Below are 18,632 nucleotides of genomic sequence, written 5' to 3'. Positions count from 1 at the left end.
CCTCCCTGCAAGTTCCAGCATTGCATCTAGCCACCAGAGCGGTCTACCTTCTGTGTTCTTCATCTGTCCTCCTGCTCCTACTACGGCAGCTCAGAGCTCCCTGGAACCATGGAACGGGCCATTCGTTCGGAGGTCGATTCATTCTGACTTGGGCAAGACAGCTTCTTTCCCTAGGCATCTGCCACCTAATCACTTGAACACACCACGGACTAAAATGGAGTGATCTCTAAGGACCTCCCAACCTCAAACACCAATAGACTAGTTAGAGTCGCTGCAGAATTTGGGACTTCCTATTCTTCAAGGGGAGAAGAGAGAAAGGGGGGGGCCCACATATTCCCCAATCAGAGATAACTCTAATTAATGACTTCATAAAAGAAAGCTTTTCTATCCTCTTCAGCTCCTAGATCCTTAGTGCCTGGTGTGAGTTTCTGCAGAGTAGCCTCCATGATCAGAATCTTCTCTCAAGTTCTGCCCCAGCCATAGAAACAACCTGAGGGAGAGCAATGTTCTTGGGGGGAACTCTCAGGGGGAAGATTTTTGGCATCCAGGGCCAATCCAGAGCCAATAGCAGCTACAGCTTCCTCTGACTGTGGACAAAGCTATAGACTCTGTGGAGTTAAAATATTAAAAAAAAAATTTGGCAGGTGGTTTTCCAATTTGAAGCTGAGGACATTTGGGGTGCCTGGGTGGCTCAGTGTGTTAAGCCTCTGCCTTGGACTCAGGTCATGATCTCAGGGTCCTGGGACTGAGCCCTGCATCAGGCTCTCTGCTCAGCGGGGAGCCTGCTTCCTCCTCTCTCTGCCTGCCTCTCTGCCTGCTTGTGATCTCTCTCTCAGATAAATAAATAAAATCTTTAAAAAAGTGGAGGACATTTCATCTATCCTCTCAGAGCTCTTAGAAAATCCCTGAAGGAGGTGAGAAGGGAAGAAATACTAATTTAAGCCCATGTGATCCAGAGTCCACAGCTCTGTTCCAATCCCAAATCTCACCTTAATGTAGGGGTTCCCTATGTACGGCCCAATATCGGCTCTGGACATTTACAGTCCAGAGTAGACAGGCTGTTGCCTTCCAGATTTTCCAGACTCTAAACATGTTGGGGTCTGGGATAAAGGGCTGGCCCAGAACCTTGGTGGCCTGCCGAAGATGGACTTTTCTCCAGGTCAGAGTACTTAGACAGTAACTAGGAACTATTTGATGTTCATTTCAGGCTGGGGCTGAGGTTCAGAAATGCATATGGTGTGTGTGGGGTATGTGTGTGTGTGTGTGTGTGTGTGTGTATGTGATGCATACCTTTCTCCTCTCCCAACTTTGTTTCCTGGAACAGATAGCTTGGTGAAAAGGAAAGGAGAAATGTTTTGCTACAGTGGTGGGGGAGAGACAGAGGAAAAGGACGTGAGCCACAAGATGCTCATGTTCTGGACCACTGGAATGGTCTCAGGCCTCTCCACAAGGGAAATGGGGGAACCAGAGCAAGAAATTCAATCTCTCAAACTACACTCTCTCCTAAGTCTCCAACCTACAGTTTCACTCTAGGACAAGTGGGTAGGTTTGGACTCCGTGGGGCCAGTGCCTTGGTGCTGACTTTCCACTTGATTGCAGAGTGAAAACTCAGTCTTCATTTCTAGTGGGGTCTATACACCGGGAGCTCTAACAGTAGCCAGCATTTAACCTGATAATTATCATCTACAGCCATTACCCCCCCACCCCCCACCCCCACCTTGGAAAAACAAAACAAAACAAAACACCTGGAGATGGGGGTGGGGAGGTTGTAAGGGAGTCCTATCACTTCCTGGAATTTGTAGGTAGGTTTTTTGATACATTCCCCATTCCTGAGTCCCATCCAAGATCGCAGGGGCTAGAATAACGAAGGCAGAGTCTCTCAGAACCCAAGAAACTGCTGCAAACTCCAAAGATGTTGGTTGGGAGTCTCCATTTGAGAATCCCCCCTCTGTTACTCCACTTCCAGCCCGTGTATAAGCAGGGAGGCTGGAGGGCTTCTCAGGGCCTTCCAAGATGAGGGTAGAGGAGGTGATCTCTCCCACCAATCTGGTCCCATTTAATGGGCCACGGTGGAGTTTACACCCTAGAACTGACCATCCCCACTTAGTCAGCCAGGGTGACCCACGGAGCCAGGTCTCAGGGCAGCGCTCGCCTCAAGGACCTAATACGTGGGTTCCACCATAGATCCTTGCAGAATCATCAGTGGCCAGCCCAGTGGCCTATTTGTGGCTCTCTCTGCGGTTTTGCTCCCCCACTAAGGCCCTTAACCTCCAGGAATGCTCCTTTCTCGGCTCCTGCCTACTGCCTGCTCTTGTGGCCAAAGGGAACATTGAAGGGGACTTAGAGAGCTGGTCCAGCCCTTCTCTCCTTACACAGGCAGATGAGAAAACAGGCTCGCAGAGTGGAAATGACTGTCAAAAAAAAACTTGCTTAAGACTTGGGCTCTGCACTGTTGCCCTCTAGGCCCAAAATTCCTAGAGGTTTGGGCCAGATCTGCGCTGGGCTTTCCCAGCTTGAGAGCCCCGGTGCGGGGTGCGGGGGTGGGGATGACTGAAGTCTCTCCCCAGCAAAGCCCCGGTGGGAAGAGGGGGCTGGGGACATTAGCGCCAGCAGGCCTTCCAAACTGGGACAGGACACCCATGGCAGGCAGGGAACAGGCTGTTTGGCCCACAGCGGCTGGACCAAAGGACTGGAGGTTCTTGGTGTCTGTTCAGCGACCCTGAGTTTTGACCCCTCTCCTCCCTCCCTTCTTCCCTCCCCTCCAGACCCCACTCACGGTTCTGGGGCTTGGCTTGGCGCTTCCTCGGATTTCCAGGCGCCAGCAGGGCGGGCAGCAGAGGCCCTGCAGTTGGGGCTAGCGGCTTCCCTTAGGAGACCATCTTTTCACTGCTCCTCAGATCCAGTGTTCCATACTGGAGGCCCTGATCGGCTCCTTTTGTAGCTCTCTCCTCAGTCCCTGCTTCTGAAGCATCTGGATTTGTCCTGAGAGGGCCCTGATCCCAGGGTTGTTGCCGGGGGTTCCCTTGGTGGGGAGGGACGGTGACAGTGACGGTAGTAGTGGCCTCCTGCAGATCCCTGTCTCCAGTCTCTGGTTCTTGCAGCGCCTGTATCCAGCCATCATTTTTTCCCAAAAGACTTTTCTCTACGGTCGGGGGGAGGCCCTGCCTGACTTCATTTCTGAGAGAAGGGTCTGGGCCCCCTCTCACTCCCAGCTGCTGGCAGGGCTCCGCCGCCACAACCAGCTCCAGGCCGCCTTGCCGATTGCGCTTGCCAGGGGCTGGCTCGGAGCCGACCCCTTCTAGACTTGGAGAAGAACAATGGAAAATCGAGAGGACCGGAAAGGAGAAAAAAACGAGAGCGGGCGTTGGGGGGGTGGGAAGAGGACAGAGCAGTAAATCAGAGATAAGGGAGAAATAAATAATAATTTTAAAAAACACAAAAAAGAAATAAATGAGAGGGAAAGACAGAAAAGGAGAAAGGGGAAAAAAGGCAAAACGAAAGAAAAACGAAAGGAAGAAAAAGCAAACGAAGAAAAAATAATGTAAGGGACAGATAGGGTGAAGGGAATGGTGTAAGGGACAGACAGAGCGAAGGCGACCAAAGGATAAATAAAGTCACACGGGGATGGGGTGGAGGAGGAGGTAAGCACTACAAACAGAAAGAACGCAAGAAAGAAAGGGCAAAAAGAAAGCTCGTTAAAACTGAAGGAAAGAAAGTCATAAAGGGAACTATGAATGCAAAAAGGAAAGATAAAAGAAAAAAGAAAAGAAAGATATCAGAGACTAAAGGCCGGACGAAAGAAAATGCAGAGGGGAAGAAAGAATGTTAGAAATGACGAAAGAAAAGGGCACCTCCCTCCTCCCCGCAATTAGGCCCTTTCGTAAAGGAAGCGACTCCAAGCAGTTTAGCGGCAGAGGAGCCCCGAACTTTCCAGAAAAGGAATTGTCGCCGCCACAGATAAATTCGCATTATTCTTCACGGCCGTCCTGAGGCCTGCGGTTGCCGAGATCGTATACACTGTTCCAGGTGGCAGAACGAAGCCACCAGGCGCTCACCTCGCTTTGCAAAAAAATACATAATTTCACAAATGCCCCAAGTGGGGCTACGGGGCGCCTCTCGCCCCCTCCCCCTTGGCCAGCGGCCCGAGCCTGGGCGGGGGCGGGAGTTGACAGGAAGGTTCCAAGTCCCCGTGGCCGGAACCCCTGGGGGCGCGGCGGCTGCGCTCAAAGGCCCGGCCATAAAGGTCATAGGCGGTCTGTGGGGCCGCGCTGAATGGGCTCCCGGAGGTAAACAGACTCTTAACTTTCAACTTGGCCTTGACCTTCCTGGAGGTGTCTGGGCGGTATGTAAAGGAGCAGCTGAGGCTTTCAGGGAGTTTGGCTGGGTCCGTAAAGGGAGCTGGGGGTGGGGAGCGGCTCCGGGGTCCCGGAGGGTCGGCGGCGGCGGCGTGGAGGCTCCCAGCAGGACACAAAGGAGCCTGTGGGGCTGTGGGAAGGGTTGGCTCACCCCCCTCCCCACATTCCCTCCCGCCCCCCACCTCAGGCTGGGAGGTCAGGAGAGACCTTAGCGGAGCTCAGGTGGAGCTCCAGGGAGGATTTGGAAGCTCTGAGTCTCTTTTCTCTTTGTGGGCACCTCAGACATACTCAGGGCTGAGAGAGGCAAGTGAGAAGTGACAGGTACTCTTTAGGGCAATTGTCCTTTTCAACTGAGAACAGGTGGCTGTAGTTGATTAGACGCAGGTACACATAGAGAAGCACAGATAGAACTCAGTTTTATTCAGTTTATAAAATGCTCTCAAGTGCAAGATTTCACTTAATTTTCACAGCATTCCTGTGAATCATTGTCCCCAAGAGGAGACAGATAATTTCTACAGATAAGGACAATTAGTCCTACCTTAGCTGACTCCAGTTAAGGTCTATGATAGGTCGCAGACAGATGCACATACATATGCTGTACAGATTACGAGAACACATGTTCATATGCTAATAAACATGACATCCAGAACTATTCCCTGGGATCTAGTAGATACTAAATAAATTGTAGCCTATAATGAAAACAGAAACAAAAATCCTGTGGTACTTATTTGTACTTAAATGTATCTGTTTACATAGGGGTCCACAGCACAGCTGGGGAGCTTAGTGAGGTCTGGGTGTGAGTTCATCCTCTCTGCATTCCACAGTAATGCAGAGCCCGGGGCATTTGGCTGCTTATTTCCACGGCCACGGATGTGAACTTAAACACTTCATATCCCCAAATCACAGTGACAGGCAGTGTTGCTAGGAATCTTTACATTCTTGTGTTTAATTATTTTTCCTTCTAAAAAATAGAGATAAAACAGAAGGACAGTAAAGTCCAGAAATATCAAGCGTACAACTTGAATTTTCGCAAGGGAACGCACCCAGGTATCTAGCAAGTAGACTGAGCTCCGGAACATTTCCAGCACCCCTGAAGGCTTCCTTATGTCACCTCCCAGTCAGGAACCTCCCTCCCCAGGGTAATCTCTTCTGATCTCTATCACCATAAATAATTTTGCCTGTTCTTAAAAAAAAAAAAAGATCTTATTTATTTATTTGACAGACAGATATTGGCGCAAGTAGGCAGGGGCGGGGAAGCAGGCTCCCTGCTGAGCAAAGAGTCCGATGTGGGGTTCTATCCCAGGACCCTGGGATCAAAGGCTTTATTTAACTCACTGAGCCACCCAGGTGCCCCAGTTTTGCCTGTTCTTGAACTGAACAGAAATAGAATCATACAAAAGTTGCTGTCTTGTGTCTGACTACTTTCATTCACATATCTGTGTGACTCATTCATGTTGTGCATAATGGTAGTTTTTTATTGCTACATAGTACTCCATTCTTTAATTAGAGCATGATTTACTTAACCTATTCTACTACTGATGGACCTTTGGCTTGTTTTTATTTTTGAGCTCCAGTAAACTGGGCAGCTTTGGACATTCTAGTACGTGCCTTTTGATGGACAAAAGCATTCATTTCTGTTGGGTATATGTCCAGGAATGGAATTTTTGGGTCATAAGCTAGGATTAGAATTATTTATTTCTGGGTGCCTGGGTGGCTCAGTGGGTTAAAGACTCTGCCTTCTGCTCATCCCCGGGTCCTGTGATGGAGCCCTACATCGGGCTCTCTGCTCAGCAGGGAGCCTTCTCCTTCCCCACCTCTGCCTGCCTCTCTGCCTACTTGTGATCTCTGTCTGTCAAATAAATAAATAAAATCTTTTTAAAAAGAATTATTTATTTCTAAATTTAGGGATCTGTATACCTGTCCTGTCATCTACCAAGTTAAAAGCAGTGAAAAGGGGCTCGTGGCTGGCTCATTTGGTGAAGCATGCAACTCTTGATCTTGGGGTTATAAGTTAAAGACCCACATTGGGTGTAGGGTATACTTAAAAAAACCCCAACAATAAAGTGTAGAAGTCTTAGTCTGTAGGTACAAATCCTGGTAGTTCTGCTTTTCTTCTTTCTTTTTTCTTTTATTTAAAGATTTTGTTTATTTGACAGAGAGATCACAAGTAGGCATAGAGGCAGGCAGAGAGAGAGAGGGGGAAGCAGGCTCTCTCCTGAGCACAGAGCCTGATGTGGGGCTCGATCCCAGGACCCCGAGATCATGACCCAAGCTGAAGGCAGAGGCTTAACCCACTGAGCCACCCAGACTTTCTGATCTGCTTTTCCTTGTTACACAAGCAAGAGGCTATGACAAGAAACTAGAAAGCATCAAAGATATATCTTCTCCTTTTTCTCTCATATTGTTTTCAAATACCATTAAATCTATCAAGGGTTTTGTGCTTGATGTCTTCTATTACTACCGATGTTTGTTGAGGGTGAGTTTTAATCTCAGTACAGCCGCATAGCTTGGGGAAATTCCAGTTTGCATGGGCCCTTTCCCCAAAGATGGCTCAGGTTCAGGTTCAGGTTGGTAAGGTTGAGCCTGGCTGAGCCCACCTAGAGTCAGAATGGTTTGTTCTATATAATTGCTATGACCTTGGTGTGGAGTGGAAAAATTCCTGCCCTCTCCAGAAAACCTGAAGGAAACGTAGAGTCAGAAGGATTTGATTTGGGGGGGGGGGGTAGCAAAGGAAACAAAACCTCTGAAGGTTTGTGAAAGAAATTGGTTTGAGTCTTCTGAATTTCACTGTACAAAGGGGCCCTACAGAGGGACCTCCAGCAATTCTCGCAGAGGCGGGGCTCTCTCTCTCTCCCTCCCTTTTTCCTTTTAAGGAAATGTAAAGCCTGGATGAAGCAGATAGGGGTCCTGGGCTTTCTGAACACTCAGCTTGGGTAGGAATGTGCCAGGGTCAGGTGCCAGGTCAGTATAAGAGGAGAGCTGCAGGGCAGAGAGGCGGGACATCTCCTTCTTTCTTGGGGTCCAAAACTCCTGCAACTAATGTATGGTCAATTAGGCCTGGCTTCCCAGAAATTCTTTAAAACCCAGAAAAGGGGGGAGAAGAGGTCCTTTTTTCTGGCTGGTACTTCAGGATTTTGTAAGATCCTCTCCCATTCCTTCCTTCAACTTTTCTCTTTTTCTCTTTGTGCTGATGTCCCTGAGTCTCTCTCTCTCTCGATATTCGGGTCATGTGTGTCGCCTCTCTTCGTATCTCTTTCCACATCATTAAATTAAAAGCCAGACCCTCTTTCACAGGCTACGTCTAGAAACTCCATGTCCGTTTCAGATCTGAACGTTGCACGTCCCAGGCCCCAGACCCTCACCTCATCTTCGGGATCTGGGAGCCGCCTGGGCGGTAGCTGGGATCCTTGGGGAAGGGGCTTCCTAGGCACTTCCTATGCGCATCCGGAATTGGAGGGGCACCCGGAGTGAGCTGGGATGCTTGTACCCAGGATCCCAAGCCAGGGGCTCACAGAAATACCTTCTAGTCTCCATTTCCCAGCCTCCTCTAGTTCACGCACATTCCCAGGTTCCCCTTTCAGGCGCAGAGCGGCCTCCGGCCCCCCCCCCCACCAGCCCGGGAGACGACGCGCACTTTATAGGGAGAGCTTTTTATTCTCTCGTTAAACCTGCCAAAGCACGGGAGACGGGGAGGGAGAGGAGGCGGGCGGAGGTGGGGTTGGCTCCTTGTCATCTCTCCCTCCTTCTCCTCCCAGTTCTCCCCGCCCCCTCCCGCCACGGAGCTCGGTTTCCCCGAACTGGGAAGAGGCTTTCCTTGCTGTTCCTGTTTTCCAATGCAATAAAAGAGAGGGAGAGGGGAAGAGGGAGAGAGGGGAGGAGAAAGGGAGGGAGGGAGGAAGGAGCGGGCGAGAGAAAGACAGAAGCAGGGTAAAGTATTTTCGCAATTTCTGCCATGAAGATTTTATGAGCTTCTCTTCCCCGGGCTGCAGCCAATCAGCGCGCGTGCCCTGGCACCTGCGTGTCCTGCGTCAGGACGGCCGGGCTGGAGCGAAGGCAGGCGCCCTGCGAGCTGGGAGCGATTTAAAAACGCCTTGGATTCCTGGGGGCCCAGGTGGGGAGAGCGAGCTGGGCGCCCCCCGGATCCCCCACCCCCGGCACCCCATGAGCCGAGCCTCGGCCCCATGGAGCCCGGCGATTATGCCACCCTGGACGGGGCCAAGGCCATGGAAGGCTTGCCCGGAGCCGGAGGGAGCCGGAATCTAGCCGCCCGCTCCCCGCTCCCCAGCCACCCCGCCGCCGCCGGGGCCCCTCCGCTGCTGCCCGCCGCCGTCAGCTATGCCCCCCTGGACCTGCCGGGCTCTGCGGAACCGCCAAAGCAGTGCCACCCGTGCCCCGGGGTGCCCCAGGGGACGGCCCCCGCTGCGGTGCCCTATGGCTACTTTGGAGGCGGGTACTATTCCTGCCGGGTGTCCCGGAGCTCGCTGAAGCCCTGTGCCCAGGCGGCCACCCTCGCTGCCTACCCCGCCGAGACCGCCGCGCCCGGGGAGGAGTACCCCAGCCGGCCCACCGAGTTTGCCTTCTATCCGGGGTACCCAGGACCCTACCAGCCAATGGCCAGTTACCTGGATGTGTCGGTGGTGCAGACTCTGGGCGCCCCGGGGGAGCCCCGCCACGACTCCCTGCTGCCTGTGGACAGTTACCAGCCCTGGTCCCTCACCGGGGGCTGGAATGGCCAGATGTGTTGCCAGGGGGAACAGAACCCACCGGGTCCCTTCTGGAAGGCGGCATTTGCAGGTAACTTGGCCCGCTATTTTGGGTCCCGTTGGTGCTGTCAGGGAGGTTGTAGGCCGCTCTGTCATGGGAGGAAGTGAAGGGAGCCATGGCTGTGGGCTTTGCCAACCTAGGAGGCCTTGGGACCAGCTTTTCATTAGGTCCGAGTGTTTGGTTCTTTTTGCTGCTGCGGGGCTCAAGCTGTTTCCACCTCTCAGATCCCAGGTTTAATTCCACCAAAATGACTCAATTCAGTGAGTAGGGGAGGTGGGGTGGGTAGGAACATAGATATCAGATATTCTGTAAAGAATTCAAGCCCTCATTTTGTCTCAGATGAATTTTTCAGTTTCCAAAGCAAATTTTAGATTTCCTGAAGTCATAACTTAGGGGTGCGTATATGTGTGCATGTCGTGTGTGTATGTGTGTGGTGTGTGTGCGCGTGCGCGCGTAAATGCATGCCCTTCTCTACTTAATTTGCCTGCAGGATCTATAAGAGTGGCCAAGAGGCTGAAAATGCATGTGAGGGTGGGTATGTGTGACTGTGGGCAAAGGTCTGGCCATGCGCGATGGGTGTGTTTGCAGACCTGCAGTCAGTCGCGAGGACAGTGATAGGTGACGGTGGCCTGCAGAAGCCTGGTCTTTCCAAGCCTGAGCGGTCATCAGAAACCAGCCGGAAGTCAAAGTGTCCCCTGGTGCTCTGGGGGAGAGTGTATGCATGTCCAGAAGGTGATCTGGGTGCTCCTGTAGGATTACTTAGCTTGTGGGGCCGGGGGTCTTTGCCTGGGCTTGTGGGCAGAGGTCTGAACGAGATTTTCTCTCCCTCCTTCTCCTGGGCACAGAGTCAGGCGTGCAGCACCCTCCAGATGGCTGCGCCTTCCGACGTGGCCGAAAGAAGCGCATTCCTTACAGCAAGGGCCAGTTGCGGGAGCTGGAGCTCGAGTATTCAGCGAACAAGTTCATCACCAAGGACAAGAGGCGCAAGATCTCGGCAGCCACCAGCCTCTCAGAGCGCCAGATCACCATCTGGTTTCAGAACCGCCGGGTTAAGGAGAAGAAAGTCCTGGCCAAGGTCAAGACCACCACTAATCCATGAGGGAGATCCCTGGCTGGGGAGGTGAGGGAGAAGTGGGAGTATCCTGGGGAGACCCAGAGTCCAAGGGTACCAGGCTAGAGCACAGGACTCTGTTGAGGGGCTCCCAGGCCACAGCTCCTGGGCTGTTCCTCAGGGATGGCCTGGGTGCCCCTGTGTGTTCTAGGGTGCCCATGAGGCCCAGAGTTACAGTTCAGTTCACCAGAGTAACACACCACCCACAGGGCCCGTGGCAGTCATAATCATTCATCCTGGTGGTGGCAGTAATCACCATAACCAGTATGAGTTACTATGATAATTAGTTTCGTATTTTCTAATTAGAGCTCTGAAGAGCACTTTAGAAACTGCTTGCATGAATTGAGTTGATTATGAATAAACTTGGAGGGAGACTCAAGGCAGGGAAGCTTCCTCTGGATCCACTTACGTTTCCAAATCCCATCCCCCATCCCAGTAACTGCAGCAGAGAGGAGAAAAGGCAGATTCATCCCTGGGACTACTGTTTCTTATTTAGCATTTTTCTAAGATGACCCCTGGGCAGGATGGACAACCCTAGAGGGCACCTCTCCCTCCCTCCCTTCCTCCCTGCCCACTCCCAAGGTTGTACCCGGCCGTCTCAGAAAGTCCCACTGTGAACTCTTAGATTTTGTCCTTGGGTGAAAACGAAGCCAGAGAGCTGCCCTCCTGAGTCCAAGTCCTCCTTCCTGCAGAAAAACTGAGTTTGAGAAAGCGCCTGGATAATTCTCCATCTCTCATTTCCTTCCCTAAACTTTCCAAGTCTTCCCTTAACGTTCCCAGTGGTTTTGTCCGGGTTATGGTTCATTGGGCATTTGGGAGCTGCATGAGATAGGTATTTGTGGCCTTGTAGACGTGCCCCTCCCAGGCACAAATAGGAACAGAACTAGAGAGTAGAACGTGACCCTACTGGCAGGCACGTCGCAAACACGCTGGAATAGCCAGGCTGGAGAGAAAACCGGAAAATGACCCTTCACTACCTATTCCCCCTCTGTTTGCCTCCCCTTGGTACCAAGAGAAGCTTGCAGGGGGCCTCGGGCCTGGGAAATGGGACAGGCCCTTTTGTGTGTGTGTGTCAGGGGAGAACAGCAAGTGGCAGAAACCCAGAGACCAAGGTCAGGCATCTTAGGCAACTGGGGCTGCAGATTTCTTGTCACTTTGCCCTGGTTTAGTCCAAGTGCCCTGAAACCTGGGTGGATGGAAGATCACGTTGGCGCCTACTCTCTTTTCTCCATCCACGTAGACAGAGACTCATAGTATGGAATTCCAGAAACCTGGGGCAGACTGGCTGTTTGCAGAGCTGCAGAGCCCAGGACCCTGACACGGAGTCTTCACCTCTGTGCTACCTCCCTCCTGCTGTGTACCTGGGCCCAGGGCCCTGTGGGATTCAAGACCATGGTCCCGCAGCCAAGTCAGTGGGTTTGCCCTGGGTCTTCCTGTAGCCTGGGCTGGGGCATCCGGGCAGACACACTCCCAGCGATCCACAGCCCAGGTTCCAAGTGGAGAGGACCTGCACCACACATGATCCAAGCCACCATCGGAGCAGCCTGTGAGGCCCGCGGTACTGCCACAATGGCCTCTAGGAGCTGGCTCAGCCTCATGGTTCTCCAGGAAGCCCTGTGTTGCCCAGGGTTTGGGGTGTTTACAGCCCACCGTTGGGTGGGACCCTAGTCCTGGCTCCTCTCCTGGGAATGAGATGGGAAGCAACTCAGATTCTCCTAAAATCTATTTACCAAAGAGGAACCCAGGGCTAAGGGGAAAGGCCCCAAAGATTGCCAGTCACCCTCCCCTCTTGGGTCTCGAAAGACTGTGTGGGCTTTGGGGTGTGTGTGTGTCAATTTTGTGATTAAAAAAACAAAAAGCAAACAACAACAACAACCTTCCAAGCCCCGTGGTTCAGTTTAAGCTCTTGGGTAAAGTGCCTGGCTCAGAGGAAGTTACTTCCTGCCTTTCACAGTCTCCTTCAAGGGTCTTGGGCAAGTAGCTTTGAACTTTGCAGGTTCTCAAGAATAGTGTGTGCAGACCCCTCCCTCACCACTTCAGAAATGGCGATACTTCAGTGCCTATGGTCATGGGGGCAGGGTGTGGGACACATCAAGGGGGATCCATGGTGCGGGGTCCCCACAGGAGGAGAGGAAAAGCCCCACAAGGGGCTGACACTTTAGGACTAAACTAGCCAGCCTAGCTGGAGGCCTGAAAGAGACCTCGAGACTCTGCTCTCCCAAGGCTCTATCTCCTCCACACCATTACCAGGGACTGAAGGTTTCGTTCTATTACCCGTTCGCAATAATTTCCAGAACGAACAAAAGATTTGGGATTATAGAGATTTATTATAAACTCAATGTGAGTTTGTGGACTATTACAAAGCCAAGGGAGCCCCCTGCCGGCAGAAGTTTGCTATCTCAGGGAAACTCGCCAGGCGGCTGGGCCTTAACCCCCCAACGGAGCCTCTGGCTTCCGGATGCCTGGGGTGTCGGGCCTCCGGGGGTGAAGGGTTTGGGGCAGCTTGTGAGAGAGCCAGGATCCGGAGCCGCCTGGAATTGGGCCAACGTACCGGCAGATGGATCGGTCCAGCGAGCGGGAGAGCCAGGAAGAAGGCAAGGAGGGCAGCACGAGATACGTGGAATAAACAGGCCAGTCGGGCTTCCAGGAGCAGGACTGCGGCACCTTCTGCCCCGGGTCTAGGACTTCAAGCGGCTGGAGTGTTATCTTCCTCCGCAGGGCAGTTCGCGGCGACACCGCCCCCTCATATCCCCCCTCCCCGCCCCGCCCAGGGATGAACTTGGAACCTGTGCAAAACAAAACAAATTTAAATTTCTTTTGGCTTTAAATCCTTTCATGAAACCCTTTTCCAAACACCATTTTTACTCCCTAGGCAAATTAGACACCCTCCCACCGAGACCGAGCATTTAAAAATCTCTCGCTAATTTGTGTTCCATTTCAACAAAACCCATCTACCCGCAGTCGCTTGTCTGCAGCGATTTGGTTTGGACTAGGGCCATCTGCAGCTACTGGGCAGCGTGTCTTGCTAAAAATTATTCAGCCTGAAACATGCGAACACAACGTTCATAAATAGGCGAATTCAGACAACATTCTCATAAACAAATTCCCGGGGAAGCGTACAAATAGATTCCCGAAAATACCCCCGAGAGTCTTTATCTACCAGCGACGCATAATTGTCCTCGGAGCTGCCCTCCACGCCCTCTCCCGGACTCCGAGCTGAACACCTCCGGCTGCGAGTCTCAGCAGGCGTCCAAACGGGATCAGAGGGTCGCGTCTACGCCGGCTGCAGAACCGAAATCAGGTCTAACTCCAAAGCCGTTGTATTTTATTAGGCTTCCGGAGGCTGAATTAGGGGGGGCACTGGTGGAGAACTGCATAGACGCGACCTCTGGAAGCTCTTTTCTAATCTAAATTCCCGCGGCAGCCCGGCGGAGAGCCAGGCGGGGGGAGGCTCCAGCCCTGGGGTCCTTTACTCACGCTGGCGAACGCTGCTGGCCGCTCGGGACACCCCCCGCCCCCACCGTGGCTGCGGGCGGCGGAGAATCCGCACCGCTGTGTCCCCCGCCCTCCCCCCGCCTTACTGTGAGTCGCTCCAGAGCCGGAAGCTGCCCCGGCGGCTGGAAAAAGGCCCTGATCAAGCCCCGCCAGCGCTCCCAGCGGCCCGGCTCCCTTCCTCCAACGAGAAAACTGCCCTCCCCGCCTCCCCTTCATTAAAGTTTTATCCGAGGCCCTAAGTGCTGCACTTTAATTAGGCTTCCTTCGGGGGGAGCTCTGCGCCGCCGCCTGCGTCCGGTCTAATAGAAGCCGCAGAGCTACTACAATGGTGGGTTAGATACCTAAACCTCCAATAAAGCGCGGGGCGCCTGCTGCGCGGGGGCCAAGGAAGGCCGTGCTGCTGTTTTTGAAGGAATTTGTCTCTTCTTCTCGCAGACCTGAACAGTTCCTCTCCAGGAAAGGGGGCAGAAAGCCCTAGAGCGAGCCCTCGGCCTCTCACCTGAGTGGGACACCCCTCTGTTCCCCGCCCCCGCTCCTCCCCCCCGTCGCGCACCTCCACCCCCCGTCGCGCACCTCCACTCCCCCTCCCCCCGCCTCCGCTGCTGATCTGGGCCTGGAGAGATACTTAAAAACATCCAGTGGGGGCACTGATGCCAGCCTTTCTGCCTCCGTCGGCTACAAGTTGCCTCTGTCTAGAAAGGGGGTGGGGGGTGGTCGATGGGGGGAAGGAAAGAGTTCCACCACTGGCTCCCCTCCCCTAAACTGCCCCCGAAGTGAGAGAGGGGACGGCGGCAGCAAGAGTTCAGTCGCCCCCAGAATGAGGAAAAGCGACAGCTTTTGCCCGAGCCCGGAGGGAGGGGCAGGGACTTTGCCATTGAACTTGAAGTTTCTGGTAGGTGGTCTTCAACGCCTCCGCCCTTACTCTCTTAAACGCTTTGCAGGAAGAGGGGGAAAGGGGGAGGAGGGGTGTGGGGGGCACCTCCGGTCTTGGGAAGGCGGGAGAAGGTCAAGCCGCGGGGGAAAGCCTGGAGGGACCTGAAGAAGGGCTGGGGACTCCGAGGTTGGGGGGAGGCGAGGAGGCCTCTGTATGCACTGGGGAGGAGACACTCTGGCCTTCGCCCGAAGTGGGGAGCCTTCTGTTGTGCGCCTTCTCCCTGAGCCCCGCCCCAGACTCTCCGCGCTCCTCTCCTTTCTCCTCTAGCCTAAGGTGAGCCAGCGGAGCCCTGCGCCGCTCCGCTCGGGAGGCTGAAACCTCCAGGCCGGCTCCTGCCGAGCTCAAGGCCTTGACGCAAGCTGAATCCCCGGCCGGCCTTTGCAGAGAGAACACGAGTGTTGTGCACCCATTCCTCAGACCAGGGACTGGCTAGTTTCAATACCTCCAAGAGTGCGTTTCTCCGTAATAAGATAAATGAACTGACCCATGGGCCGAAGGCGTTGCCGCTCTGTCTGGGACCCGCTTCAGAAAGCTCTGGAAAGGTCTTCCCAGGAATGCGGAGAGTCCACGATCTAGGCGGGCAAGGAAGGGCGGGTAAAAGGAACTCGAGCCCAGAGACTGACCACCAGGCGAGGGCATCTCCACTTTGGTTCCTGGAGAGACGCGCAGCTGCGGGAGTGGAAAGCGCTTCGAAGCATGCGGGACGGGCGTGGCCTGGGCAGGGGACAGGCTGGCAGGTGGGAACGAGCGCCAGCCACCAGGCCCCCCAGATGACCGCTGTTGGTCTCCGAGTGGATGGAGTCCTGGCAGAGACAAAGCCAATATTATTGTTAATGCTACTGCTATTGTTCTTATTTAAAAATCAGAATTCTTTGCAACACACCTGTTTTTGAAAACTCAGTGAAAATGAACTGTAATGAAAACGCTGATGATTGACTAACTCACCGTTAAGAGAAAGGCTCTGGCCCTTAAAAAGATAAATCGGAGGGCGTATGGCTGGCTCCTGGGAAGAGTGTGGGACTTCATTTCCGAGTGGAGAGTTCAAGCCCCATGTTGGGTGTAAAGATGACTTAAATACATAAAAGGTGAAAAACAAATTCAGTCTATTTTAGTCTCTGAACCGCTGTCTCCCCACCCCCCACCATTCCTGAATCCTTTCCAGAAGCTTGGTAAGCGCCAGGATCTGAGGAGCAGCTGGAGGGGATCCACGCTGCTGGTGTTATGTGGACAGGGTTCAGAGCTGCAGGAGGGGGGCACTTGCCCAAGTCGTTAGGCACTGACACTGCTAATCCTTTGGTTTTAAGGGGAACACAGTAATCTACACACACACTCTGGACTCACCGGTACCCATTTTCCCTCCACTCCAAGCGAACGCCTCCTGCTCATGTCCCCTTTGGAGCTACTGCTCTCACACTGACAAAACCTACAATTGAGCGCACACTTCATAAAATGAGGAAATTGAGACCAAGAGAGGGTAAATTACTTGATCAGAGTCCCTCGGCCTGCTGCAGCAGAGCCTAACCCCAAAGCAGGAGCTCTTTTTTTTTTTTTTTTAAGATTTTATTTATTTATTTGTCAGACAGAGATCACAAGTAGGCAGAGAGTCAGGTAGAGAGAGCGGGGGAAGCGGGCTCCCTGCCGAGCAGAGAGCCCAATGCGGGGCTCCATCCCAGGACCCTGGGATCAGGACCTGAGCTGAAGGCAGAGGCTTTAACCCACTGAACCACCCAGGCATCCCAAAGCAGGAGCTCTTAATGTCTAAAATCCTCTGTCTACACCACCCGGAGAAATCAGGAATCCCAGTTTCTTCCTGCATGCCCCTTTTCACAAGGGCCCCCTGGACACTGGCAAACACCTGTTTGCATCAGCAGCCAGCTTCTGATGCCACACAGGTGCACTTAAACTCCTTAGACCTACCTTCACCTGGGTGCACCAGGCAGATTTGCATAAGTGCAAACAACACCACCATCAACACGTGATTAAAGACAAACGGAAATTTAGTTCAATCCACTACTCATTTACCCAGGGCCTACCGCGTGCAGAATCTTCCCCTGGGGGTGGGAGGCTTTTGGAGAGACATTGGAAAGACCATCTCCCATCCCACTGAGCCCTGCCTCACGCTTGCCGCCAGTTCTTGGGTCTACAGCTTCCTCAGATGGGACCTCTGACGTCGCGTGGTGGGGTCCATGACTACAACCAGAACAAGTCTTTCTCACAAGGACTGAGAAAGATTCGCCTCTCTCCCCGTGGCATCTGGGGGAGTTTCCCAGAAAAGGTCTTGGAGTAACACCTTGAAAGATGTTTATAACATAAATCCAGGAGGGAAGATGCGAGCAAAACTCGGGGAGGAGGCTGGAAAACGCAGGCTGTGCAGAGATCAGTGGGGCCCGGGGCTTTGGCTGGGAAGAGCAGGCAGAGGAGCGGGCACGGGCGTCAGCACCGGGTTCTGAGAGCTGGGCCAAGCCTGCGCAGTGAGCCGCCGCTTGTAGCCGTTCCTACGGTGACCGCCCCACTCCCGCGCAGGCGGGACTGCACCAAATGTCGGCGTCGGCTACCGGCCGGGCACCGCTGGCCCCAGGCATGGGAAAGGAGACAGCGGGCCTGGTACCCTTCCTGAGGACCCTGGGCTCTCCATTCTAGCCTCGTCCTAGACCTGCGCTCGGCCTTTGTCCGACTGACGGTTGAAGTTCACTGCCCTTCCCCCTCCACGCAGGGTTTTGTCATCGAACTTGAGCCAGGCTATAAACATTCCTTCACCCCTCGGGGAGCTGGATCCGGGCGCGGAGCGGGCGGAGAGAAAGGGGGCAGGGGAGGGTTGTGGAAGGACCCGGAACGGAGAGGCCGGGCCGCTCCCAGCCAAGCCTGCACTGCTTTATCAACAAGCGTCTGTTCTTTGTCTTGCGCGGAAAACTCGCCAGGTCTGCGTTAAAAATCCCGGTTATTGAGGCTCTCCAGCAAGTGAGAGCCGTGTAGTAGTCAGGATCGACATAATGGCAGCTTTTTCATTTTCACTCTTTCCTAAGTCATGTTTTCTTACCTTATTTTTAGGCAGCAAAATCCCCTATATATATATATATATATATTTTTTTTTTTAATCCCTAGGAAAAACAAACGCATAAATAGCAAAGGAGGGGCGCCTGACCGGCCTAGTCGGTGGAGCCCGAACTCTTGACCTCGGGGCTGGTGAGTTCAAGCCCCATGTTGGGTGTAGAGATTACTTAAAAAATAAAATCTTAAAAAATTAAATACCCAAAGAATAATAGCTAGAGCAGATGGATTATTAGAGAACATTCGAGCACGTTATTCTGAGAAGGTCGCCTCTGTTTTCAAAGCGCCCCTCCCCCGGTGGGGTGATTGCAGCCGGCAGCCGCGGAGGCCTAAGGAGCCCTCGGTCTCCTCAGGCTCTGGAACCTTGAACTTGGGAAATGGGGCGTCCTCCCCACCCCCACGTTCGTGGCGGAGAAAATACTGGCCTGCGGAGACGCCAGACCTGGGAAGCTGGCGCGGCCTTCCCAGCGACAGGGCGGCGGAGGCTGCACAGAGCGGCGTGTGGGGACGGAGTTGCGGATTTGGGTTTTTTCCATTTTCTTCTTCTTCTTCTCCACCCCCCCCTTTTTTTTTCCTTTTTTCTTTTTAAGGAATCTAGGATCCTGGAGCAAGGGAGGATCAAAGACTTTATCCTGCGGTCTCTTCCTGGCTGCATAAACTGCAGTGTCCTGGGGACAGGGCGCGCAGGGTAGGGGGGACTCCGCTACTCCAGGTCCCGGTGGCGGCCGGCTTCCCCTCCCTGGCGGGTCGGCGACCGTCAAGAAGGCACCCAATACCGCCGAACCAACGAAGAAGCACCTGGCCTCCTGATTTGGGGTCAGATCTAGAGCCGGGAGGCAGCACCACCCTGGCAAACCCGAGAAGAGGCCTGAGGGAGTTGTCGGGATGAGAGGCTCCCCGTTCTCCCCAGCCCCCCATTTGGTTT

The 18,632-nt window shown here is 53.5% G+C and overlaps 2 protein-coding genes across 2 annotated transcripts in view; one reads left to right on the top strand and one right to left on the bottom strand.

Moving 5' to 3' along the window:
- Positions 1-8,416: 8,416 nt before the first annotated feature.
- Positions 8,417-11,762, top strand: HOXB13 (homeobox B13). Its single transcript, XM_004764894.2, has 2 exons — positions 8,417-9,149; positions 9,965-11,762. Exons 1-2 carry the CDS (start codon positions 8,537-8,539, stop codon positions 10,216-10,218), a joined length of 867 nt encoding a protein of 288 aa, XP_004764951.1. The 5' UTR covers positions 8,417-8,536; the 3' UTR covers positions 10,219-11,762.
- Positions 11,763-12,778: 1,016 nt separating this feature from the next.
- Positions 12,779-18,632, bottom strand: part of LOC101684655 (calcium-binding protein P-like) — a 53,455-nt gene continuing 47,601 nt past the window's right edge. The window contains exons 4-6 of the mRNA XM_045070292.1: positions 15,605-15,728; positions 15,144-15,462; positions 12,779-13,513 (exon numbers count right to left, since the gene is read on the bottom strand). Of these exons, the coding sequence (XP_044926227.1) occupies positions 13,387-13,513; positions 15,144-15,462; positions 15,605-15,728 (570 nt within the window). The 3' untranslated portion in view covers positions 12,779-13,386. The remainder of the gene's footprint in view (positions 13,514-15,143; positions 15,463-15,604; positions 15,729-18,632) is intronic.

Source organism: Mustela putorius, unplaced genomic scaffold (assembly GCF_011764305.1).
Source record: "Mustela putorius furo isolate JIRA1106 unplaced genomic scaffold, ASM1176430v1.1 tig00003962_pilon_pilon_pilon, whole genome shotgun sequence".
Classification (NCBI taxonomy): Eukaryota; Metazoa; Chordata; class Mammalia; order Carnivora; family Mustelidae; genus Mustela; species Mustela putorius.
Note: the sequence above shows the minus strand (reverse complement) of the source record. Positions and strands in the feature narration are given on the sequence as shown.